This window comes from Salvia hispanica, chromosome 6 (assembly GCF_029641045.1).
Source record: "Salvia hispanica isolate PSC_SH4W2 chromosome 6, Shi_PSC_v1, whole genome shotgun sequence".
Lineage (NCBI taxonomy): Eukaryota > Viridiplantae > Streptophyta > Magnoliopsida > Lamiales > Lamiaceae > Salvia > Salvia hispanica.
Genome location: NC_142697.1, coordinates 37,109,422 through 37,137,064, shown reverse-complemented (window position 1 = coordinate 37,137,064; position 27,643 = coordinate 37,109,422). Strand labels below are relative to the sequence as shown.

Sequence of the window (27,643 nt, the reverse complement as noted above, 5' to 3'; positions counted from 1 at the left end):
GGAACATTCTTAAGCACACCTTGTTGTGCTTTTACTTTTTACAATTGCCATTGATCATGAGATTCGATTAATGTGTGTTAAGATGAAGGAATAATAGAGTGGTCATGGTCCAAACATTGAAACCTCACATTAAATGAACTTATTCCTTGTCTTAAGATCTTCCATTTTGAGTTCCAAATATGATCCTAATCTTCCAGAAGGTACAACATTTCAGCCATGAGGTACACCTGCAAAGCATGCACAGCAACCATATCTAAATTTCTTATGCATATCACTACAGAGACGATGATGATGAGTGGATTTTATTGCTCGGTTAATGGGTTACATCTCAAATAGTAAAAGAAAAAATGTGTTTAGTGGTATTCTAATTTCTATGCTCGGCACATTTTAAATTAATTGGATTTAAGTAACACTCCAAGATCAAATTTACCAACTTTTTCGGAAAAATTGAAAGAGTGAAGAGGAGATTAAAAAGATTAAAAAAAAAGGCTAATAAGCAGATATGCACACGTGAGAAGATTGCTAGGTTTTCAAGTGCATTATATAAATTCAAATACAAGAAAAGAAGCCTAAAAGATTCAGACAATAACATTGGTTGTTTGTCAAGAGCAAGGGTGTCTTCTTGCATGAATTATACAAACATGCCAAGCAGGAGGGCTCCCACTTAAAATTCAAAGGCGTTCGAGGTGAGGAGTCGCCTGTGAAGCGATTGCGGGTGCGGCTGAGGCGACAAGGAGACCTCTGCTTTGTGCCGCTTGAACGACAATAGCAAACCGAGCTGCTGCCAGAGCCGCAGCCTCCTGTGCCAGAAAAATTGAAGAATTTCATAAATAGAAAGCTCAAAGAATCGGAACGACGATTTCTTGATTCTTTTTTTTGGCTTAGAAGTACTTGCCTGTCTTTGCCTGCGTCGCTGCAAGATACTGATGGCCCAGATCATGATGTAGCAAGGCAAGAGAAAACCGACTGCTCGGAGCAAGAACAGCTGCATTAAAAGGGAGATTAGAATGACCATTATATAGAGATTGCACGGTTACAACATAAATGCAAATTTGTTTTGCAAGCATACTCACAGAGAAGAAGGTGGAAGCGTCATCATCTCCCTCACCATCTCCATCATCGGTGATGGACAGAGCATGCCTCAGTAGCAGAAGAGCCATCAACTGCCAAAACGACAGATACAGAATTACATATTTTCTCTAGTTTAGAATCATATTCATCAAGAAATTGAAGTACACAATAGTAAATGACAATCGTAGAGATAGTAGTAAGACTTACAATTAAAGCAGCCGAACGACAAAATGCTGTGCCACTGTTGCTTGTACCGTTATAATCATCATAGTCAGCTTCAAACAACTGGCGCTCAGCCTCAGCAATGGCCAGTAGTCGAGGGTCGTGCATATCAAGGGTAGTGCCGATTTGCCAGACACCCCTAGACACCGATTAAAGCGTGCCAAATCAGAAATTGTAATTACAGAGATGTTAAACATTGCCTTCAAAAGGCATTAACTGTTAAATATCTTAAATTGTCACTAAACTACTTTTGTCCGTCTAGCTGGTTCTCGATATGGAACCCATTACGTACCCAATATCAATGCTGGTTTCATCCGATGGAGGCCGTGCGGGAGCAGTGTAGCCCGATTGATATGGCTGCATATTAACACCAATCATCACTAAGAGAGAATATTATGCTGAAACCATATACACTGCAGGAAACCGCTAGAATTATAAAACAAAATCCATCAAATTTTAGAATAAGAAAGCATTATTGAACAACACACAAGCTTACTGTTGTTTTCCTTAGAAGTTAAGGCAGAGAGTGAGGTAATCACATCAAAACAAAAAACTAGAAAACTAATGTGATTTCTACTTGATCAACAGAAGCTTGAATATCTCAAGTAAAAGAAAACATTCTCTACGGAAAGTATCATATATAACGCTGTCTAACACAAGACAGTTTGAAATTGACAAAACCACGAGGAACAGAATAATCGCATACCTGATGGCAGATCTCACAAGTAATGTCTCCTTTCTCGTTGCACCAGTACTGAACACATTTGCGGTGAGCATACTGCAGACAACCAGTTAAAACAGTTAGGCTTTGAATAAACAGGGTCTTCTATTAAAGAGACGAGCAAAAAGCATCATCATATACAAGAAGCTTTATCTATAAGACAGTACAAGCGATGGAATAGTCACAGAAAGTAGTATAATCCCCCGCATCAAAGAAATTTTTTTTAAAAAAAATTGCATGCTAAACAGCTCACCGAATACCCTTAACTTTTCTAACAAACATAAATTTTATCAACCATTATGCTTTCACAACAAAACATGCTTTAGTCTTCAAAATGGTAGTAATGCTATGCAATTTTAGAATCATTGGAGGATAGGAACAACACTGCAAACAATATAGTGAATACTCGAGTTCAGAATATCAAGAACTCGACTTTATCCCAGTTAGGCTTTCACATCATTTCACTACAAGCATTTGAAAGTCGATAACTACTCCTAGAAACACATTTCAAGAACATGGTAAAACACTCAAAATCAACAAGAACAATACCAAAAAAGTGAGATAGCATTCACCTTAAGGCTCCCACTGCAAGCACAAGGGCTCTCCAAATTACTTATCGAATCCTCCTCCTGGCAAATTCGGCACTCCCCCATTCCTATCAGGGGCGCCTCCTCGTCTGCATCCTCATTCCCCACCACCACCACCACCACTTTCTCATCCTCCGGCGCTGATGCTGATGAGGATCCCACCAATTCAGACTTCTTCCCCGAGGAACCACATGAAACAGCTTGAGCAACCGGCTGGCTATGCTCAACTACCTCAGGCTTCGGCAGCTGCTCCATATTCACCACCAAATGCTCACCCATTCACAATTTTTTATATATATATATTTTTCTTCTAACCACGCCGCTACCTCAATCAACAACCACAAGTATCCCTAAACACAAAACTCACCAAAATCAACCCCTCAAAAAATGTCAATCAAATATTGCCCCTTTTATACCAGTCACATAAATGTCAACTCTTCACCCCCAAATTTCAACCTAATTAACACAACGCTCAAAATCGTGCCGTTTTTTAATCTTCAATTTAACAAAATCACCTCAGCGCAAGATTCTTGGAAGCAAAAAAACAAAAATTTCACATCAATCAAGAATCCAAAAAACCTACGGAGATACCCAAATTGACAATTTTTTTTAGCTGGGCAGAATCAAAAGTTTCAAAGAAAGTGGGCAATCCAGAAAAAGAAAAAAACGAATTAAAGAAAATCAACCGATCGCGCTGGAATACGCAGCGGGATCAGAGAAATTCTTTACTAATTTCTTAATCTTAGAAAGCCAAAACAAACTCAATAGATAACCCAAAAGCAATGAGCTAAAAACGAAATGGAAAATAATGCAAGAACAAAAAAAAATAAAAATACGAGGGATATAAAGAAGAAAATACCTGAAACTGAAAGCAGAAGAAAGAAATGGAATTGAGAGTGTAAAAGAAATCGCGAATTTGTTGCCCAACCAAGAGAAAATACCAAGCTTTTCTCCTTTTTGTCTTTTTCCCCTTCTTATGTCACGTTATCTTTTTCTATTAATATTACCAAACTCTATTTCTTTCTCTTTAAATGATGGTGTTCCAAAAGATCTTATATATCAATAATATCTACTAGTCCTACCTTTTTAAATCATAAATCCAACATTTACTATTTCTGATTAATCAAGTTAATTTTTGGATAAATTTCAAATTATTCAATTCCGCATATTATCATTAGTAGTAGTACTATGAAAAAAACATTCACATTCTTAACTTCATCCTGCCATTCTTAATTTATTGCCTAATGGAATAGCATCCACGAGGATTAACATTAAAAAATGCCACAATGATTTGCAAAAAAGGGACGATTCAAATTTTAAAAATTGAGGACTTTTCCAAACCTTTATAAGTAATTAAATTAAATTGTATATTCCCTTTTCATCTTTAAAGTGGTAATTATTTTTATTTTGGTCTGTTTCTCAATATAAAACCTTTTATTTTACCTTTTTTTGGTAATTATTTTTATTTTTGTCTATTTCTTAATATAAAACCTTTTTTTTTTCTATGAGATGGAATTCTTTCTTCATTAGTAATATTTCAATCAATTTTTCTATCTATCTATCTTATATTTTATAAATAGTACATCAAAATTCGTAAATTATACAGTATATTAAAACTTGAATGTTTTCTCTTAAATTTCTATTTTGAAAAAACGAAAAAAAAAAAGTATTATATATAATAAGACTCCGGTGAAATAATAACCCCATTTCAAACAAAAAAAAACCAACAACCCCATTTCCTTGTCATAAATGCTAGAAACATTAATTTCTTATTCCGATACTTTATTATATCTATGATTTAATGACTGTATGTACATTGACGACAAATACAAAATAAGATACCGTTGTTAATACTGTATTAAATTAAAGAGACTATAAGCTGTCTTATACTTTATGATACTAGCTAGTAGTTTAATCTTAAAATGAAGATCGACGGTTTTAACGAGAACATGAATGTAGTAAACAAGGCAATGTTTGTCTATTTCTAAATTGCATGTCACTCTATGATACTTTCAATATTCCCCAAAAAAATTAACTTGAACAACAAACTTTGAATATCTGTCTCTCGATCTATTGTTTATATGTGCTGCAATTCAGTAATTAGTCTAAGAATGACAAGACCTTATATATATATTGAGTTATTTTGAAATGACTGTTTATTGATAATATATAATTTTTTTTTCAAATGAATATAATTAATACTCAGTGAATATTTGTTATTTATTTTTCAGTCATTTAAATACTTCAAAATTTATTGTCGCACAATTGTACTCCAGGTACGAATTGAGCAATTATTGGAGGCCCATTTCAAAGAGCCCAACTCTTACATGGGCCTGTTCCTTCAATGGCGGCTCAATACTTTAATGATAAGCGAAAATCACAAATAAGAATATTAAGTTGAAAAAACATTTATAGATTGGAACTCAGAATACTTTTTAGAAAACTATACGATTTCCGAATATACCTAAACTTTAATTTTTAAATAATTATCCTGTTCCAGCGCAAATGTCCACTCATTGAAAAACGAAAAGCATACACCATTAATTAAAATTTGGGATAATTCTTCTTTTGTTCTAGCTTGGTAATAGCATTCCATTTTAATGAAAAACAATAGATTTGTTCCCAGTTAGGAAGTGACGCATAAAGGTTATGCATCTTTATAAGTAAAACGCATATCTGTTATGCGTCTTTATTTAATGACGCATAAGGGTTATGCGTTGTCAAGTAAAAATGCACATAAAATTAGCGTTTTGGAGTGACGCACAACAATTATGCGTCTTTATTTAGTGACACATAAGCATTATGCGTCTAACGTTAGTGACGCATAACCGTTATGCGTCTTTCATTAGTGACGCATAACCGTTATGCGTCTTTCATTAGTGACGCATAAGGGTTATGCGTCTTCCAGACGCGATTTAAACCCAGCAGAACAGAGACAGAAACACATTTCGACAGAGGCACCCGAGCAGGCAGCGAGCAAAGTCGTGATTTTCCATCTTCTCCGGCGCAATTGTCCATGTTTTCCGACGAATTTCAAACATATTCGGTATTTGTTCTTCAATTTGGCTACATTCATCACTATTCATGTTTATTTTGCTCTACTTTGTTAGTTTTACCCAATTTATTAAAAATTAGGGCTTATAGAAAAAATGTCCCTCATTGTTGTTTTTGGAAAATGTTTGTGATGCAGAAATCATGCAAGTATTTGTGAGTTTGTATTGGGGTGGTAGAGTAGTTCAACTACCACATATGGGTATTGGTTATGATCCACCTCGTACGAGGAGCTCCATCGTATTAAATTCGTGTGTTTCCTATTCTGAATTGGTAGCAATGATATGTGATGCGATGAGAATAGATGTGAACCAACACACTATAGAATTATTGTGGAGACAATGTATAGTGTTTGCTTCCGGGATGAGTTATACATGTTCTGTGATTTGCAATGATGAAAGTGTAATGTTTATGTTCAACAATGCTCAAAATTCAAGTGGGTGCATTGAATTATTTGTTGAGTATTCACCTGTTAGAAGTTCAGAAATCCCATGAGTTGTTGATTTTGGTAGTTGATCATCTGCGAGGGTTGAACTTTTGAGCTCTGAATGTGGTATTGGATCATCTGCGAGTGGTGAACATATGAACTTTGATCATAGTATGAATGAGCAGAGAGATGTTGTAGATGCTGTTGATGTTGGTGGTGGATTGAATGATGAGGTAGATGTAGCAGATGTTCTTAATGAGCCAACAACACTATCTGATACTGAGCCAGAACCCGATCTCTGTGATGGTGATGGTTCTTCTGATGATGGTGATGGTTATTCTGATGATGAGCTAATACCATGTAAACCTGTTGTACAAGGTGAACAACCACTTCCGGAATACAACACTAGAGGGTTGAAATTCTTTCGCGAATTACCAAGTCGTCCTTCTGGAGTATCTGATGATGGTGTTTATAATGAACACATCAATTTGTATTGGGATGAGAATGAGCCGCATCGGATTGTGTTGGGAACAAAATTTGATTCGAAGCTTCATGTGAAGACTGCTATAACTATGTGGAGTTTGTGGCAGGAAAAACAGTTTAAGGTCGTCGAGAGCAAATTAAAAAGGTGGCATGCCGTATGCAAATTTCCTCCAGGAACGACAGCAACAGGTATTGGCATCATCAGCACCACCGACGTTGAAAAAGCAAGGGAATGTAAGTGGGAGGTTTCAGTTACTCAAAGGGCGCATGACGATATGTGGGAAGTTAGAAAGTGGGTGAGGCGACATACTTGTGTAGGCCATCGTGCTAACAGAGATCATGCTAACTTCTCATCGACAATGATTGCTCTGTGTATTCGACATCATGTGCGACAATGTGCCGATTTCAAGGTCTTCTCAATAATAGCTGATGTTCAAGACAGATTTGGTGTGTCAATCAGTTATAAGAAGGCATGGTATGCAAAGAGAAAGGCTATAGAGTTTGTATATGGTGCATGGGAGGAATCATTTAGGCAATTGCCAAGCTACATGTTTGAACTCCAGTCACAGAATCCGGGCACAATTGTTGAGTTGAAGCACAATGAGCAGTTGAGTCAGAGACGTACAAATGTGTTCAACTATGTTTTCTGGGCATTTGGGCCTACAATACATGCTTTCTAGAAGGCTGCACCGGTGTTAACAATAGACGGGACTCACCTCCGAGGAAGATTTAAAGGTAAGTTGTTTGTTGCTTTTGGTTTTGATGCTAACAAGACATGCTTGCCTATTGCATATGCTGTGGTGGATGAAGAAACCAATGACAGGTGGTGAAATACGAGAGGGAGGTGTGCATTATATCAGATAGGCATAAAGGAATCTTCAAAGCAATAGAGTCTGAAATCATGACAAGAGCCCCGCAGATACACCACAAATTTTGTTTGGTCCATGTGAGGGCAAATGTGTTGAAGAAGCACAAGGGCCCCAGTTTGAAGGCCATGATCTGGAAGTTGGGGGTCAATACTCAGGTACGTAAATTTGACAGAAGAAGTCGAGCACTATCTGATGTCAGCCGTGGTGCGATGCGAATGCTTGATAGGATTACAAAAGAATGTTGGTCACTATGCTACGATGACACACTTCGATGGGGGGTGGCCACAACAAACACGTCGGAGTGCTACAACAACGTGTTGCGGGGTGTTAGAGAGTTGCCAATTAGAGCTTTGGTTGATTTGACATTTTGGAGGACGGTGAAATGGTGGGTGCAGAAGAAGACAACAATTGAACACACTGAATGTGAGTTAACCCCGTGGGCGAGGGACATGCTTGCTAGGAATGACTCAAAGGGGCGAAAACATTACATTACTGTAGTTGACCGAGATACAGGGAAGTATCACGTCCGAACTCGAGGAAGAATAGAAAATGGAGTGTCAAAAGGCAACAATGTACAAAAAGTCAGGTATCTGGAGTCGACGTGTAGTTGTGGTAAGTGGCAGACGTGGAGAATTCCTTGTTCACATGGTTGTGCAGTTGCTAGAGACAGAGGTCACGTCATGATTGACCTTATAGATAAGTCCTACTACCTAAGTACATGGAGATCACAGTACTATGGTGAAAATTCATTTGATGCACCAAGACACGAAGATTATTGGGTTGAACCTCCATGGAAATTGCGCATCACCCCCAGCAGTTGATTTCTAGAAGGCGTGGCTGAATTAGAAAAAGGAGGATACGTAATCAAATGGATGTCCGCGAGGAAGATGAACCGAGGGCTCCCCGCCATTGCAGAAATTGCGGAAAAGAGGGGCATGACCGAAGAAATTGTACAGACGGTGTTGTTCAGTAATTTCGTGGTATATATTTCCTTGCTTTTGGCATTGATTGAGTTGTGCATTTGAGAGCTATTAGTTTTTTTATTGACTTTTTTGTTGATTTGCAGGAACAGCTGACAAGATAAGGCATGGCTTCGAAGCTGAATATCGTTAATGTTTGTTTTTTGCTGCAGAAACTGATGGTGGATCTTATTGGACAGTTACTATGTTTATTTATCAACATTTTGTGGTAGATGTTGTTGAAACTTATTATATTGACTTTTGTTGACAGTTATTATGTCAGATGAATATTGTTGTCATTTTTTTTTATCCAGGTGGAATGATTATTTGACAATCGATACTTTGTATTGTCAATTTTGTAAAAAAATTTCAAGAATTTACCTTAAAATTGCAAGAATTAAAACATATAAGTTCACACTAAAGATACAAATGAAGCCCATATCAAACACCTATTTCCCCGAAGGCGTGAATTTTGTTGGAGCTTTCCCTTTGTTCTTCCTTGTTGAAAACCCCCTCAATACATTATGCAGAGCCTTCCCAATCTTACTTGATGAACTCTTCACTGTTGGTCGTGACGATCCCTCGGTGGGTGGTCGAGATATTACTACTTCATCATCTTCCTCACTCCCTGATTCCCCACCCTCTTCTTCCTCGCCCTCACCCTCTTCGTCCTCGCCTTCTTCTTCCCCAACCGGATCCACGAATCGATAATTCTGGAAGTATGGATCACGTCCTGCTTCCAATCAGACCCACCGCCAAAGAATGAGTCACATAATGATCGTGCTCCCCATTGCGAGTGCTCGTGGCTTGCACCACTCAACTGAGACTGTGACCCTGGGTAGACAGTCCAACCTGGGGGATCGTATTCTGGATGCAGTGGCGATGGTACCGTATACTCGGGCTGCGGCTGCGACAACCTATGTTGTCGTGTCCACCCGTGTCAACCCGTCCGAACACCCGGCAATCCATGACGAAGAGAAGTTGGTGGGCGTGGCGGCATGGCCACATTTCGCCGTTGCGAAGCTGGATACTCCATCACATCAGTGTGGTTCGTCGCACGAAGGGCCTCAGTAGCAATTTCTCGGATCTGCCGTAACCGAGGGTTGTTGTCGTGTTCAGAGGTCAAATTCCATATCCCCTGAAGGGCCTCAACCTAGATAATACAAATATATAATCATTATTATCAATCTATACAAACATCAAACTAAATACATTTTTATATACAAAAACATAACATACCGTCAACTTCAACGAAGAGGCTGACTCGTTCATCCCAACTGTTAACTGCGTCCCAGGTTGAACTAGGTACGACACTGTGATCCTCTTGTACCAAGCCATATAAGCCCGGATGACAGGAACCTTCCATGGACGCCGTTGCATGGTGAAAAGTTGATTGGGACCTGTCGTGTCTCAAATCCCATTCATCTATGTAGAATTTATGTATCTTTGCCCAATCAGCACCCTTCCTCCCACGGCGGTGACTTTTAGACCAATGTCCCGCATTACCTAGCATCCTATCACGATACTCAGGAATACCTTGGTAGCGGTTAAATTGTTGGCAAACTCGTCCAGCCTCGTGTGCCTCGACAAATGACCAACACACCAAGTAAGTGTCGCACAAGAAGGATGCAGTCGAATCAATGCAGTAATCAGGCAGGATACAATCTGTATACGTTGTCCACACAAACTACAAAAAAATAATATAAATATCAAAATTAATTTCATAGTTTAGAAAATAGTAAATTCATTAACTAACCCAACAAAAATAAATTTCACCTGACCAGGACGAATCAGTGATAACTGATCACGATAATGAGCTACTGAATATCTGGGAGCATTTCCAATTTCAGTAACTCCGTGCCACCTATACAAAACATTTATGTCAAAAGTTAACAAAGAAATATAGTTAAGTGAGTTAATGTAAAAAATACATTACTTGGCCCCAGATGGGGTATACGGCGTGTGCATAGGCGATATCAAAAAGGATGGCCTCAATGTGGGCATTCTTTCCCACGCCCATAGCTGCAAAAGAACCATAGGTCCACCCACATCTCTTTTCTGTCTGCCTATAGATGCCTCGCATAAATAATGATACAGAAACCCTAAGGCAGCGCTACCCCAACTGATATTAGACACGTCAAAGGCATCGTCAAAGGCATTCAACCACATAAAGGGGACCTTGCACCCTGTGGTGTCCGGTATAATAAGACCCCCTAACAAGATTAGCGCATGAATACGTGCCCTTTGCATGTATACATAATCATACAGCCCATCTTCCAAAGGTATCGTCGTTTGGTGGATAAGAGATGTCATTAACAAACCGCCATGCTTCGTTTCATTTTCTACGTCAGGTATCCATCCTAACATATCTCGACACTTGCTGGGCCAATCGTCATATCCGATAGGGTAGTCACGGCCAGTGAAAACACTACCGTCTGCTCTCAAGCCCCACAAGCTTTGCACATCCTGTAAGGTTACAGTAACCTCTCCAAGTGGTGGGTGGAAACAGTGTGTCTCAGGCCTTCAGCGCTCGATCAAGGCAGTGATAAGCTCGTTGTCTATCCTCATCGGCCTTCCACATTCCAACAAGCCTTTGAAACCCCATACATCAAGCCAATGTTTCACAGTTGGATGTATTTGCACTGTCCAGACCTTACTTTCCGTCCAACGAACTCTAAACACATTTGATGTGCCATTCGCCAATAAGGAGGCTGAAATGTGTTCGGTTTGATGAAAGAGTAATGATGGATCCTCAGGTCCATAACATAACTGTTCTTCAGAACTTGAAGATGCCATTTGCTTCAAAATAATAACCCAAATTGAATCAACATTCCAACATAATCATAAACTCTAAACTCAAATTGAATCACCATTCCAACATTCTTAAGCAATAAGGGATAAATGTAGCCAAATTGAAGAACAAATACCGAATATGTTTGAAATTCGTCGGAAAAGATGGACAATTGCGCCGGAGAAGATGGAAAATCGCGACTTTGCTCGCTGCCTGCTCGGGTGCCTCTGTCGAAATGTGTTTCTGCCTCTGTTCTGCTGGGTTTAAATCGCGACTGGAAGACGCATAACCCTTATGTGTCACTAATGAAAGACGCATAACGGTTATGCGTCACTAACGTTAGACGCATAATGATTATGCGTCACTAAATAAAGACGCATAATTGTTGTGCGTCACTCCAAAACGCTAATTTTATGTGCGTTTTTACTTGACGACGCATAACCCTTATGTGTTATTAAGTAAAGACGCATAACAGATATGCGTTTTACTTACAAAGACGCATAACCTTTATGCGTCACTCCCTAACTGGGAACAAATCTATTGTTCTTTATTAAAATGGAATGTTATTACCAAGTTAGAACAAAAGAAGAATTATCCCATTAAAATTTGGTATGCAAAAACCAGTAAACTGAATTTTAGAAAAATTAGGTGCTTGGAGTCACCTAAAAATCGACCACATCTATAAATATATTAAAGGCGAGTTTTGGAAATAATTACATGAATGCCATTAATAATATAAAAAAAAATTTCTAATATATTTACTATATTATTAAATTTAAATATCAGGTTATGTAATATAAATGAAATATTAATACTATGACTCTTCATTACCACTTACCCACTAATCTATTAACTTTGGGATTTATAAAGAGATTTTTCTTTTAATACTACTACTCTTAATAGTTGATCATCAATCGTGTGGTTTATGTTGTTCTTGGAAGCAGAAGACGAAAACAACTGCCTTCTTTTGTCATGAACCTTGAGGTTCTGTTGAAGACCAAGAAACACAAATTGTGTTAGTAGCTATCCAGGAGGCCAGGATTACAAAGGTTAGTGCTGAAAGCATTGAGATATGGATTCACCTCTGTTCGCATATTGTGAAGTGTCGAATGTATAATTTTTTCATGTAGTGCTTTGTATAAATATTAGGTTGGTGGCACTCTTATTCATTTATCTTTCCTGGATGTGGTATGGATGGTAGCATCTACACGGGAAGTAGGCGATGCGGGTATACTATTAGGGTATACAACCAATTTTTATTTTTTTTCCGGCTAAATGCATGCATATTGATATGGTTGTACATTCCATGCAATTTTGCTGTATTTTTGTTGATGATTTTGATCGATTTGGCTATCTTCTAATATATATTTATACATTATTTTTATTGACATGTGTTTGTGATTGATCTTTTGTAGTATAGATCTAAAAGTGATTTGATTTGTGTGCAATTTTTGGTCTATAAACTTATTTGGTTATATTAGTTTTTATTGGTACAATAAATTGCTATTGTATAAAGAGTATAGTACTATTTTGGTCCTTTACATATGACCGATTTTTGATTTTGGTCCAGAACATTCACTTTTCAAAAAGTAAGTCCGAAACAAATGAAAAATGATATCGTTTGCATCCTTTTTTTACGGCACCGTCAATTCTCGACGGTCAACCATCAATTACCGAAAATTTGACCCGATTAGACTTAATCTCAGATTATTAGTTGGTTAATATTATGTTATCTATTTTGCTAATAATTCAAATTTTTTAATATTTTTGAATGTGACTAATCAAACAACATTTTTCACTAAGTATGGAGTTGGAAAATCAAACGACACTCTCTCTCTTTTCTTTCATCTCTCTCGTCACTCTCTAAGAAGAACCCTAGTTCTGAATTCCGACCAAGAAGCCCGATTCTGACCAAAGCCACCCGATTCCGACCGATTCCAACCGATTATTGTTGATTGCCATGAGTTGGAAGTCGTCGTACCCAAACCACCGTTACACCGAAGGTCTCACCGACGTGAAAAAATCATATGCGAGGAAGAGGAAGAAGACTGAAACGAGCGATTCGCGTCCGCCTGACACCGAACAAGGACCGTCGGCTGCATCGGGATTTGTGGGTTCTAACCCTAGCTCCGACGCGGATGTCCATTCTTCTCCGAAAATGAACCCTACTTCTTCAGTCGGTGACCGTCGAGCTTCTCCAGAAAGCGACCCCGATTTTGAAAGGACGAAGAAGGCCCGATATCCCCATCATTTTCACCAGAAGCCGCCACTCCATCTACTTCGTCATTCTAAACGGAGAATACCTTCGCCTTAAATTCCAGAACGTCCTTGAAAGACCACCCACTTTGGTTAACACACTGTGTGCACAGAAAGAAAATGACAGGCTTCCTCGGTCCAGCAAATCCACTAAATCACGCGGTCTAGGAACTCGTTGGTCGTCGGACACACAGAGCACTCCTTCAAAAACCCTCAACCACTTTACTAAACCTAGCATAGGGAAGTAGGGATCGATCCAACAGAGATGGATGTGTAATAATCATGCTTAAGGATTTGGGGATTGTTTTTGGGGTTGGCTGCTGCCACGCTTTTTTTCGGGTTGAGGAAATTAAACTTAACTTGAAAATTTAAACTGCTACGCTAACAGCTAGATCTAGGCGAAACAATAAAAGCATGCACGGAAATTTAACCGAACAATCACTAGATCTAAGAAACTACTCTAATTACCTAGATCTGGGAAACAACCTGACGGTGGGGACCATAACTGAAAAGGCAGACTACGGACGAAAAGTTGGAAAAACAACTAACTATGGTACTAACTAACAGCGACATCGTCTTCTCCAACCAAATTGCGTAAAAACTCAGAAGAAAAACAGCATGAGCGAAATCGGAACAGAGCAGACTGAATTTAAATAATTTTGATGAGTAACAATTAAGAACTAAACAGATCTACGGATGCTAGACGAAGTAAAACAGAAAGCAAGCGGAAAACTCAAAATCTATGCATAACTCGACTTCCCCTGTTCAGATCCAACCTCGGACGCTAAATCCACTTCGAATCCAAGCGTCCGACACAAACTCCAGCCAAAAGAAACATTTCATGACTTCAGATTTAACCAACAACCTCCGATCAATCGACAACACCACAGATCTACCACCAAATTCCCAGATCAAGCACCACAGCAGCAAAAACAGAGATCAACATATAACTTGTCAAAATAAACTCTCAACAGCAGGATATACGTAAATTAACTTGAAATATCACAGATAAACGCAAACTAACAGAAGTGAATAGATAGTCAGTAACATCAACAGCCAAATCGACTCCCAAAAGTGAAGTTCGACCGTAAGAGTGCAAAACAAACTGAAAATAAAGAGATTGTATCTTCGCCCTCACGCGGACGGTGTTACGACTGAAATTTCTTAAGAATGAACCCCTTCGGAACCGAAACTACCCCAGATCTCCCATTTCCCAAGTGTGTGTTGTGTGTGAGCTAAGAGTGAGCGAAAAAGAGTGATGATTTGTGTGTTGCATGCTCTTCTATTTATAGGCGTTGAAGTGGGGCCCAGCGAGGTATAGATGGACTTTGTTGCCCTCAGCTATTGACTCCCTTCTCCAAGCCTTCTTTTTCCTTAGATTCTGCTCATTTCTACTTCATTCCTTCGCTAGACTGTTTCCTTCAACATCTCTTTGATCTAGCGACTTTGTCACACATCTAGCTTAGAAACCGTGTTAGACCCAGCAAAATGTAACGCTTCTCACCATATAACCGATGCATGAAATTAGCCTTATCAGTCCTCCTTCGCCTCAAATTCCAGTTCCTCCTCCTCCGCCTGAAAATCCAGTTCCTGAATTTCATTCAGAAGGTAATGTTGTTTGAAATTTGTTTGAAATTTGATTGAAAATCGTTTGATTGCATGTTTGCTTACTAGGGTTTGCATTTATTGGTTGTGGTTTATTTAATATGGTGTTGTCTTTATTAAGTGGTCCCATTTAGTATGATTTGAGTATATGCCAATGATTTTGAGAATTTGTAGGGTTTGGTGTTATGCGGAAAAGGGTTTATTTGTCTGCATACAATTTTGACTTGTGAAAGGGTGTTATGTGGACTGGGTGTTGGGGAACCAGACGACAGGGGACCATTTTTCTTGTCTGTAAATGTGTAGGACTAAGCTGATATGTAGAGCATATATATGGGACCAATATGTTATCTTATATTGTTTAGCTACGATGACTGATATGATTATACATGTACTCATGCAGATGGGACCTTCGTTACAAGATTGCACTACAATGGTGTCCTTGAGGAAGGGTTTGAGAAGAACTATGTCAATGCTGAACTTCAATATGTTCACAACTGCGATCCAGACTAATGGTCGAAGCTTGAGGTTGATGATGTGTTGGAGAAGCTGGGGATGGATGTGACTGGGTTAGAGTACTTCTATCGGATTCCTGGGATGAACTTCGAAGATGGAATGGTGCGGCTTTTTGACAACAAGTCTGCAATAGACATGGCAGAGTTAGGGGTCAGGGCTGGGGTAATTGATGTATATGTCATTCACCCCGGGGGTGTTGGTGAGGTGTTAATGGGCTCACAGCCTGTTAGTCAATTAACACAGGAGAAAATTCAAAGTCCAGTTAGAGTTAGAGAGCGTATAGATGGTTTAACCGGAAGTGAAGACGGTCAGAGCGAAGAGGAAGGTGATGCTAAGGGGTATGGCATTGGTGCTGATGGGGGGTCTGGTGATGGTGATGATGAGGGTGATGATGAGGGAGCTGGTGAGGGTGAGGGTGAGGGTGAGGGTGAGGGGGATGGAGTAGGTGAGAGTGAGGGACTTGGTGGAGATGATTGGTTGGTATAGAGTTCAGCCAGTGAGTATGAGGTGGAGAGTGAGAAAGAATCTGAGGAAGAGAGTCTCGTGGCTGTAAAAGGCAAGGGGAATGGATCTGGAAAGGGGAAAGAAAAGGCTGGAAAGGGGAAGGGAAAGGCTGAGGCTGTGAGAAAGGGAAAAGGGAAAGTTAATGATGTTGTGAAGGGAAAAAGAAAGGGAAAGGGGACCTGCAATGAGAAAGGAAAGGGAAAAGAGAAGGTTGATTCTGATGATGACAATGCGGGGCAACCTACATTTGTGGGCAGCGACTATGATCTAAGTGATAAGGAAGAGGACACCATAATGACTTCTCAAGTTGAGGGATGGAAGAATGTTGTGAATTCTATGAGAGTTCTTGGTGATTTATATGATGGTGGGGAATGTGACATTCTTCGAAGTGATTCACCTAGCTCGGACACCAGTGAGGCTGACTTGGCGGGCGAGGGTGACTGTGATGTCGTGCAAAATATGAGCCGAATATATAAGCCTACCAAGGACAGAAATGATCCAAGGTTAGAAGTGGGGTTGCGGTTCAATACCAAGGCCGATTTTACAGACCTTATACGTCATCAAGGTGTCCAGTTGGGTAAGAAGTTGAGGCTCAAGAAGAATGACAACATTCGTTGTATTGCATACTGCACGGGGTTGCTGCGAAGTAAGAAGGTTAAAGCAGGTTGTCCATGGACGGTGTGAACTTGGCTGTTGGCAGATTGGAGCTCTGCGTGACATACACAAGTGTGGGGGTGCTTCTTGCAACCACGGTTGTGCTAATGCCAAGTATTTGGCACGACTATTCAAGGAAGATATGAGGTTATTTCCTGGGATGACAGTTGGAAAATTTGTGGAGAAGGTGCATGTGGAGTGGAAGATAACAATTTCGGTGGGAAAGGCGAAGCGTGCAATGGCACGTGTGAGGAAACTGATCGAGGGTGATACAATCAAGCAGTACAAGAGGCTACATGATTATAGGGCAGAGATTTTGAGGACAAATCCAGGGAGTACCGTTGTCCTAGCAACTAGGCGCCTATCGGATGGAACTGACAAGTTCAATGGAATCTACATAGCTTATGAAGCTTGTAAGACTTCCTTCAAGCAGCATTGCAGGCGTATGATAGGATTGGATGGTTGCCATCTAAAAGGACAAGGGAAGGGCATACTCCTCACTGCCATTGGATTAGACCCGAATGATCAGATCTTTCCCGTCGCCTACGGTGTTGTAGCCATTGAGAATACGGATACTTGGAGTTGGTTTTTACGTTTGTTGGTTAAGGATCTGGACATCAAGGATTCGAGCAAGTGGACATTCATCTCCGATAGACAAAAGGTACACAATTACATTGTAAATTAGTCAGTTAACTATTAACTAATCTTCTTTCATCGTCATGGGCAGGGCCTTATCAATGCTGTCCGAAGCTGCTGCCATAATGCCGAACACCGCTTCTGTGTGTGGCATATGCACAACAACTTCAAGAAGGTGTTCCCATCTCCAACGCTAAAAGACAAGATTTGGAAAACAACCCGTTCAATAAATGCATACGCCTTCGAGAAGGTGATGGAGGAGGTGAAACAGCTGAACACCGCTGCACACACGTGGCTTACCGTGCACACTGCCAAGGAGAGCTGGAGTCGAGCTTTCTTTGGTTTTGAGGTCCATTGTGACATTCTAGTCAACAACATTTCAGAATGTTACAACAAAGTCCTATTGTTTGCGTGGTACAAGCCCTTGTATGGCATGTTGGAATGCATCCGAATGTATTTGATGGACAGGTTCACCACCCAACGGAAGATGGCTGCAAAGTTGGAGGATTGTACCGGACCCAAGATAAGGAAGAAGCTTCAGAAGCTAAAGGAAAAGGTTGGAGATTGTATGGTGAGAGAGGCTGGTGAATGGGTGTATCAGGTGAACACCAAATTCAATGAGCAGTTCGTGGTGGATATACGGGATCAGAGTTGCAGCTGTAGGCGTTGGATGTTGACCGGGTTACCGTGCCCACATGCGATTGCTGCTATTCAGATGACTGGGGAGGATGTGGACTCCTTTGTAGCTAAATGCTACTCAACGGAGACGTTGCAATTGGTGTATGCGCCCATCATCTACCCGGTACATGGACCAGATATGTGGCCAAGGACTCCTCTGTTGGAACCGGCAGCGAAAGCGGTGTTGAACTTGATTATCATAATTTTACAATTATTAATCACACCAATAAATCACATAATAATCAGATCTATTTAGCAGATTATTTAGACAAAATCTATTCGCGCAATTATCACATGTATCATGCTCATAACTTGAATTAATCATGCTTTAAGAATATTGAAACCTAAAACATGCTTTTCTATGGAGCAGAAAAATACCTAATTAATTCTCCAAAGAATTGAAGATGGCTAGCTCCTTCTCCGCCCAACCGCCGCCGGCAGGTCGCACCGATCGCGGCGCTTTGCTTCCTCCTCCCTCGGCGGCGATTAGACGCCGCGACTCCCTTCGTCGCGTCAACAAGCCACGCAGCGAAAGCCGCGCAACACCGTCGAGCTCCCACTGCTCCGGCGGACTCGCACGAACCAACAACCGCCGCCCATGGCGCGGCTGCTCTCGGTCGCACGCCTCTAGTCGCGGGCGAAGGGTTAGGGTTCTCGGCGCCTCGGCAGCTCTCCGACGAGCCACCGCGCCTATCTTCGCGCGACGCAGCGGATTCCGGCTGGGGTCACGGTCTCGACCGGTGGCGCGCACGAGCCCTTGCTCGCCAGCGCGTCACCGCGTGATCGTCGGCCCTCGGTTCCCACTTCGACGTCGGCGATGCTCGAATTTGATTCGGGCGTCGGCTAGGGTTCTGTCGAGTTTGGCCGGTGGCGCGCGCGAGCCCTTGCTCGCCGGCGCGTCGCCCCATGCCCGTCACCCTCGGCTCCCACTCAATTCGATAACCCTACTCCGATCGCATGTAGCGCGATTCGTCCAAGCGCAAGCGCCGACGAATCACACATCTCATGCGTTCGAATAATTCAAGTACTATGATTCGAATGTTCTTGAGTTGATCATGCATAAAATAATAACAAAAACACAAGAACATGCTTCGTAATCAAATAAGACATGCATACATGAATTTCGCGAAATTTAAATCCAAATAATCAGAGCCAAAGACTGGCTCTGATACCAATTGTTGGAACCGGCAGCGGAAGCGGTGTTGAACTTGATTATCATAATTTTACAATTATTAATCACACCAATAAATCACATAATAATCAGATCTATTTAGCAGATTATTTAGACAAAATGTATTCGCACAATTATCACATGTATCATGCTCATAACTTGAAATTAATCATGCTTTAAGAATATTGAAACCTAAAACATGCTTTTCTACGGAGCAGAAAAATACCTAATTAATTCTCCAAAGAATTGAAGATGGCTAGCTCCTTCTCCACGTGATGCTTTGAATACTAGACCACAAATCTGTTGGGGTTCGTATACTAAAAGATGCTTCGAGTGTACATGCCTTTATACAGTCAGCTTGTGCATGTATACGAGAAACGCCACATCCACTTGTTTACCTAATTATGAGAATAAATAATATAATATAATGGTTTATTATTGAAATATGATAAACAAGTCTAAGGCTTTTTACTAAGAAGGTCAAGTAGGGAAATTCGATGAATCTCCTCATGAGTTTTCCAGTAGGGGACTTGGCCAGATCTAGTAAGAAGAAAAACGTATTCACAACCTAGATAGGCTTTGGCTACCTATTGGTACGGTTGCGGTGTTTGTGATAATTCTCTCTTACCTAAGAAGAGATTAGTAACACCGGTGTGGTAAAGCACTGAAAGGATCTAATCCGAAATGTATTCTTTATTGTTATCTACTGAAAGAATATATTTCAGAAAGTTTAGTATTTTCTAGTCTATGATATTAATATCAATATTGTTTATTCAATCAAACGCCACTTTGACTTATCAATATGTGAGGGTTTGTACGTAACTCAAGTTCATGATATCTTGGGTGGTAGTAATTGAATAACATGAAGGTATTGGAATATTATTTCATAGAATTCGCGTGCCCAGTGTGGTATGATTAAATCCCTAAAGGGTGATCCCCAAGAGGTGTTTGAAAAAGGAATTTATTATTCAGAAAACTACGCAGTTGGAATTTATTCCACGAATAATAAATAAAGTTTCAAACTAGAAAAACTCTTTGGAGAATTAATTTAATTCTAGTCACATAGCAGACAAAAGAATTAAATTGACGGATCAAGATAATCTTAAACGCGGGAAATATTATAAAATAAAATGGACCCAAGTTATTTGTAATTTGGTGATTTAAGTGGGAGTGCAATATTATTCTTTAATGGAATAAAATAATATTCCATTGATAATATATTAAATCATGGGTCATTTGATTTAATTAGTAATTTATCTAATGGGTGAGCCCAACACTTAAGTCATTCCATGGATCCCCAACCTAGCCCAACAAGTCCATTATAAATAGTGATGAGATGTGGAAACCCTAGTACACCACAAGTCACACCTCTCAACCCTAACCCTAGCCGCCACTAGCGTGGCTTCTCTCTCCCTCACTTGGCTCGATTTTCGAGCCTCCAAGTAATAGGGAGCTAGGGTTTTTGTTTTGATCTTGTCTTGTTCATTCTAATCCATAGAATTGAATCGAGATAGATAGATTGGTGTAGTGTTCCTCCTAGATCTCATCAAGACTATTTTGGTTGTTCAAGATCCGCCCACACGGATGAATAGCCAAGGACTAGGGAATAGGTTGGAAGATTCACGGTCGATAAACCAAGGATCTCCGGGTGGTGCAGCTAGCAACTTCGGTCCTATGATGGATCAAAATGAGGTAACAATCGAATATACATCAAATTGCATGATTATGTGTTTATTTGATGTTATATCTATAGATCTATGTAAATTGCATAAAATTGGAGTCGAATGCATAATTACCTAAATAGATCCGGTCAAGGACCTGTTTGGTTTCCGTGTCTTCCGCTGCGGTAGTCCCAACAAAATCTTCTCTCTGGTTCCCGAACTGTATTCCAATATCAGTGTGGGTTGTTCTTACTAGAATACTAGGACTTAAATAAAGAAGACAGAAGAAATCCTTTTGGGAATAGGAGTGGAATTCGAAATCTCCTTCAGCTAGGGGGCCGAAAATTTTTGAAAATTTTATGAAATAAAATTGTGTTGTTTCTGTCTCCTTTATTCTCCTATTTATATTAAGTTCCTTTTGGGTCCAGACAGGGATCTATGGAAGGTTTTGGATATGGGCTCATCCAATTTACTTTTTACTAATTAAATTGAACCCACAATTTAATATAAGTTATAATTGGAATATTACGAGCAGCCACTGCAGAAGTAATATTGAACTCTCCCCATCCAAATCCGAAATTACAAGTAATCCGGGTTTCCGTTTAACTTTCATTTCCCGCGCTTAAGATTAAAATGTCCATTAATTAATTAATGTCTGCTATGACTTAATTAATTAACTTCTTATTAATTCCAAAAGTGGACTTAGCATGGAACGCTTATTTATTATTCATAGAGTAATCAAACTCCAACTAGCTAGGTTCCGAATAATAAAACCTTGTTTCGTGCTACTCTTGAGGACATTATCAAACAAGACTCACCTCACGCACGATTCAATATAATAGCAATCCTAGCACCGCTAGATATTGATCACCACTACCCAATATATCAGGATAATTGGGTTACGAAAAACCCGCACCATTTGATAAGTCAAAGTAATGCATAATCAATACCGTATGCTCAATGCTAACCTACATTGATTAAGAAACAAATATTATCAAGACCTCGCCTTTCAGTAGATAGCCCAAGGACAAATCTTGCTGTTAGATCCGTTCAGTGCTATACCACACCAATGTCATCTTATTTCGGTAAGGCTTAGAAATATGTGGACTGACATTGCAACCTTTCTCGATGGATAGTCAAATTCCATCTAGGTTGTGAAATTCATCTTTTTCTTTGTTTAGAACTGACCGTGTTACCTTAAAGTGAACGACGCCCACAACCGGTCTACTAAAACAAAGACTTAGACTTTGTTAAGTTAACTTATACATTTAAACATGCATTAACATCCATTAAATGTAAAACATAACAATATTATGACAAAAATAATATGTTTTATTCATTGGAAAATAAAATAAGAGTTTTATAGTATTCAATCACTCGAAACGTGATTTCTAGTATACAAACTCTAACATCCTCATCCCGATATCGTTCCACCAGACCTTACCCAATTGCCCGGACGTCCGAAGGGAGCAAGGCAAAAAACGGCTGAAGAACTGGCTGCAAGAAGCAAGGTCAAAGCAAAGGCAGCAAGGATAGCCCGTCAAGTTGTCACAGTCCGAGATGGGGAGGATGGACGCCAGAAAATGTCGAGGAAGGGGCTGATGCAAGAGTACAAGTGTCGGCTTTGTGGTGAAAAAGGATACAACAAAAGGAGATGTCCCTAAGGCATTCAATTGGGCAAATCGAAAGGTATAACTTTTTTTTGGAACTATTTTCATTCAAATAATCAATAATCAATGACACTTCTTTTCTAAACTATTTGTAGGGTCAACGGTTAGGAGGGAGCGTAATCGTATAAAGAACAACAGACTTGTACATTGTGCCACCAACCCGGCCACAATAGGGCAAGTTGTTCAAGTGCAGTTGCGGATATGTTTGCAGAACCCGGCTCCTCATATACGATTGCCTCTGTTCCCACGAATAAGAAACCACCCAGCAAGAAGATGGGTGTTTGATGTTGGCATTTGACTTTAAAAATCGTGTCATGTTGTGTAACAAATACAATGAATATTTGGTGTTGATGGTTTTGTGGTTTTTGATGGTTTTTGGGGTGTTGATGGTGTTAAGGTTTGATAGTGATGATGTTGGTATTATGACAATATTTTTGTGTGGATGTAACATGTAATTGTGGCTGTCTTTGAGCATGTATCAGGTGTAAATGGCTTATGACATTACCTTATAACATAATCAGGTGTATTTTGTTATCCATTTATTGGTTCAATTTGATGTCGATTTATTGACATAGTCGACGAAGAAACAATCACATAGAGGCTTTGGTGTGCTTAAATGTCCAGGACCAAATGGAAGTAAAAAAATTATAGGAAGGACTACTTTGACTTATACTTTACGATTCTCTAATTAGGGCTTTCTGGCGATTTAGAACATCATTGCAGAATTCAAATATGAGCAACGCAACAACAAATTCAAATCTACTTCAACATTCAAAAATGATTCACAAATACTACATCAAATTACTTGAATATACACATAAGTGTTGCAACAACAACAAAACAAAGAACAACAAAGCTCAAAACATTGATTAATTTCTGGATTTTTTTCGTAATTACGGTCAAATTCAAACCCAGTTCCTCAAAATCGGCACCACCGACCGAGGATGACGAAGAAGAGGCCCGATTTGGCTCGTAATTTCGACATCACGATTTGGCTCGCACCACTTGAAGAAACCGCATTCCTTCGTCTCACATGTGAAGTAAAGCTTCCCCCTCGACGGTTTGCCTTGTCCGATGACAATACAGAGCGCCGCCATCTTCTTACAATAGCAGAAAGGGTAGCTAAATCGGAAGTCTCCGAAGTCAAGGACGCGGTCGCGGTCGACGGAGACGACGTTCCGGCTACACGACGAACGACCCATGTTCGAAGGTGTTTAGTTGTTGCAGAGATGGAGAAAAAGAATTAGGGTTCTTGGGGAGGAAGAAGAAGAATGAGCGGGAGAAGGGGGGGAATTTGAATGAAATGAATGTTAGGATTTGTTTATTATTATAGTATTTTCATTTTTTTAATTTAGGGTTTTAAAATGTAAATGCGGAAAATAGAAAAAAAAAATATTAAATTATCTACAGTAATTAAAATAAGCTAATCGGGTCAAATTTTCGCTAATTGATGGTTGACCGTCGAGAATTGACGGTGCCGTCAAAAAAGGATGCAAACGATATCATTTTGTGATTTTGTCCAAATTGGTGAAAATTTAAAATTTAATTCAGTATCGTATCAGTCACTGAAATTACAGTAAAGCCCTCGACACAGAGTGAAGAAATAGTAGAATCTACAGAAATCCAGAAGTTTCCACAAGCTTCCAATCATCTTCAACGATCTGCTCCATAAAACCTCCACACAAACAACGCCGCCCAATTCCATTAATTCCTCGCTAAAATTCTCTCAAAACTTGAAGAAATCACTCAAATTCTGAATCAATGTCGTCCGAAGCTACTTCCCCCCGTCAATCTCAGCCATTTCCTACCGACGGAGCCCTTCCCTTCTTCCTCCCCTTCATCCTAGGCGTTGCCGCCCTAAATCCGCCGCCCGACGCTGACGATCACGATCACCACAGCGATCGGCTCGTCCTGATCAACCCGATCACTCAGACAGTGATAATCCTGGATGGATCGGACGCCTCATTCTTACCCCCAAAATCGGGGCGGCGGCCGGCGTCGAAGGCGTCGATCGACGCGCTGCCGGCTGTAGAGGTGGCAAGCGAAGAGCAATGTGCGATCTGTTTGGAAGGATGGGAGGAAGGGGAGAAGGCGAAGGAGATGGCTTGCAAGCATAGGTTTCACGGTGGGTGTATAGAGAGATGGCTGAATGTGAGCGGCTCTTGCCCTGTCTGCAGATATGAGATGCCGGAGGAGGAGAGAGGGAGAAGGGCTGGGGTTTGGATGACCTTTAGTTTCGGCGCCCAAAATCAAACAGAGGATTAGGATCACCATCATTCTTGATTGCACAGTTATTTTTTTGGTGTTTGGTTGCCACTTTCTTGTACAGAGTTTACGTTGCAATCTTCAATTCTCAAGATTTGGAAATTGGATTCGAGTTCAAAATTTCCTGTTAATTTAATTCTGCATAATAGATTTTAAAAAATACTTATTCCCTTGTTAATTAATTGAGCCATTTTTCTAGATTATCTATTACTACTACTATTAGATGGTTACATTAATTTGAACATGAGTTACTTATTTCACAATTGATTTGAAAATAGAATTCCACCAAAAACATTCCAAACGATTCATAAGATGATTTCTTCCTACAGGTTTCATTTGTTCCGTATTAAAAGAACCAAATATGTGAATATAAAATAAGAACAAAAATCACATGCACGCAAGTCTAAAGTCTAAACGGAACATTTTATACATTAGAAATTAATGGCTCCCACACTAGTCTAACAAAATACTACTAACACAGTACTTATGCTTACATCAGCTGTTCAAGTTCAACAACTTGGATTCCTCATCCAAACTCTCTCTTGCTGGATGCAGAGACAGACTCAGAAAGCTCTCATCCACCGCTTCATCATGTCCCAACACTTGGTTTCTTGCATCGTTTTCGGAAGAGTCCACCATTGATACCAGATCAGCAAGCTGAGCTCTGGCATTCTCTGCTTCAACGGAGCAAGAACCGTATTCGGATATTGTTTCTTGAGCTTTTCTCAACACTCTTTGCAGGAACTTGCCTTGAGCTTCCACTCTTTGCTGCAGATGCTTCTGAACCTTCAAAATATATATACACCGTTCATTACTGATCAACATTATAATAAGATTTGTTGTTTTGTACCTCGATTTGTTCGTGTAGTTTCCTCTGCACCTCCATTTGCACTCGCAGAGCCCGACTCATCTGCAAATTTCTGATCAATCAATTGGTGTTAGTATTTTCCCTTAACAAAATATACAATAAAAGTATGTTACAATGTGTAGCGAGTATTACTCTTTAGCAGCGCTGTGGCAGGTGGCCTTGTTGGTGGAGTGACGACTCATTTTCTCATCACATTCTGTGTGGAAATGAAAAGAATTATGAATGTTTACTAGTAATTATGGAAAAATATGCTTACTAGTTTCTTGCTTATTTTGGTGGCTCCTTCCAATCCTATATTTCTGCAAGTGAAACAACTCTCATCACAATGAATGAAGAAATTGAACTGCAATTAAAATGAGAGATAATATTACCTGCAAATGGCTCTTGAGATGGTACAAAGTGAGGCCATCGACGCCCATGACCCTCATCAATGATTTAGGTGTGGCTTCTGCTACAAACAGGTGGTGGTCAGGTATTAAAATGAAGTAGCAAATCAAAAACAGAGAGAGAAAGGTCTCAACTCTCAACGCCACCGAGCTGATCGATAGCAGCTAAGAACTGGTGGTGCAGCTCCCAAGTCCATCTCAGTCTCGGTTTCGCATCACCTGATAGAACCAGCCTCATTTCCTTGCTGTGAGAAGACATTGGTTTTTTTAAGGATGAATGTTTATAGTAGTTTGAGACATGTATGTAGGTAGTATGTTTATGGTAAGAAAAGTCAAGTGTGAATGAAGGAATATATGCCGTGAGGCTCTTTTACTTTGTCTCTCATCTCCCATTTTTGGATTCTGTACTTTGTTTATTCTGTTTTGTTGTTTGACTTGGAAGATTGAAGGGAATATGTGTTGCTTCCAAGAATGGTTTGTTTTTATCCATCCCTTTCTCTCTGTAGTGTTTGATGGAGAAGCTTACTGATGATATGAAATGGGATCATCAAATGGGGTAAAACTCAGTGTGGGTGTGATAAGGAATCTAGGTTAGATTTTAGGACAAGCATGAGCAAACTGATGAAGTCTTTTTTTATTCAAAAACTGCATCAGGATTCCAGCTAAACAAGCATAGTATATCTATGTATGATTCATTTTTCATTACAATGTTACAAGGTTTTTGCATGAGCAAACTGATGTAGTCTTATTTTATTTGCTTCAAATTCAAATAGTATTTGTTAAACGTCATTCTTGATGAAAATAGAGACTTGGATATGGTGGTTGAATGCAAACAAATGAAGAATGCTAGCTGTTTATTGGAATGTATTATAAGGGAATCTCCATTTTTCTCTTTCACATGGTACAAAGTCTCAAAACTTAATGATGTTCCTCCTTAATAATTGGTGCATGCTTATAGACTTATAGTTTCAGCAAGAAGAGGATGATAATATGTGGCCCAAAAGGTTGTGGACATTTCAAAGAAGGAAAATTAAAACCCAAAAAAAGAAAGATAAAAGAAAAAAGAAGAGCAAATGAGTTAGCTTTCTCTTTAGCCAGCGGATATATATGTACTTGAAATTCTTTCATACTTTAAGAAAGGAGATTCAAGGGAATTTTCAAGATCATAAAGAGAAGGTTCGAAGAAAAAAAAGAAAAGGTGGACTGTCACTCGATGGATTATTATTCTGTTTTGGACCCTATCAAAGAAACATCCTCTAACACGAAAGCATCGATCATTTTAGGATTAGGGCAATTTTGATTCTACAATCGGGTAATGTGCAACAAAATAAGTGTTGTCATGACTCACCAATGAATTAATATTTATCCGGAACAGATTCGCTGAGAGGAACATTATAACAAATGATGGATTTAGGTAGGGTCGATGCACTTCATCGTTGGTCCATGAGGGCCAGGAAAATCAATTTTTGGAGCCGACACTCGTTCATTGGTAAGACAACTTCATTTCGAAATCTTTGAGGTTGAGGTTCACTTTCATTCTTTGTTAGATATATTTGTTAGAATATTTATTGCCAATGGCAATTGTGATACTCTCA

At 39.7% G+C, this 27,643-nt stretch overlaps 2 protein-coding genes and 2 pseudogenes across 4 annotated transcripts; 2 read left to right on the top strand and 2 right to left on the bottom strand.

Annotated features, from left to right (window-relative positions):
- Positions 1–503: 503 nt before the first annotated feature.
- LOC125203359 (uncharacterized) lies at positions 504–3,608 on the bottom strand. 2 transcript variants are annotated; one of them, XM_048101684.2, is made up of 8 exons: positions 3,461–3,608; positions 2,587–2,951; positions 2,000–2,071; positions 1,586–1,650; positions 1,279–1,432; positions 1,074–1,163; positions 896–985; positions 504–800 (listed from the first exon to the last, which is right to left on the bottom strand). In XM_048101684.2, the coding sequence occupies exons 2-8, from the start codon at positions 2,878–2,880 to the stop codon at positions 672–674; spliced, it is 894 nt and encodes a 297-aa protein (XP_047957641.1). In that variant the 5' UTR covers positions 2,881–2,951; positions 3,461–3,608; the 3' UTR covers positions 504–671. The 2 variants fall into 2 exon arrangements, with proteins under 2 accessions (XP_047957641.1, XP_047957643.1); XM_048101686.2 differs by having other exon boundaries at positions 504–797.
- A 2,644-nt stretch (positions 3,609–6,252) lies between these two features.
- On the top strand, positions 6,253–8,404 carry LOC148923753 (uncharacterized; annotated as a pseudogene).
- A 15,886-nt stretch (positions 8,405–24,290) lies between these two features.
- LOC125206775 (E3 ubiquitin-protein ligase MPSR1 pseudogene) lies at positions 24,291–24,794 on the top strand (annotated as a pseudogene).
- Positions 24,795–25,140: 346 nt separating this feature from the next.
- On the bottom strand, positions 25,141–26,458 carry LOC125203741 (myb family transcription factor PHL8-like). 2 transcript variants are annotated; one of them, XM_048102169.2, is made up of 6 exons: positions 26,184–26,458; positions 26,034–26,110; positions 25,919–25,961; positions 25,795–25,858; positions 25,645–25,714; positions 25,141–25,574 (listed from the first exon to the last, which is right to left on the bottom strand). In XM_048102169.2, the coding sequence occupies exons 1-6, from the start codon at positions 26,305–26,307 to the stop codon at positions 25,290–25,292; spliced, it is 663 nt and encodes a 220-aa protein (XP_047958126.1). In that variant the 5' UTR covers positions 26,308–26,458; the 3' UTR covers positions 25,141–25,289. The 2 variants fall into 2 exon arrangements, with proteins under 2 accessions (XP_047958126.1, XP_047958125.1); XM_048102168.2 differs by having other exon boundaries at positions 25,141–25,580; positions 26,184–26,435.
- Positions 26,459–27,643: the final 1,185 nt, after the last annotated feature.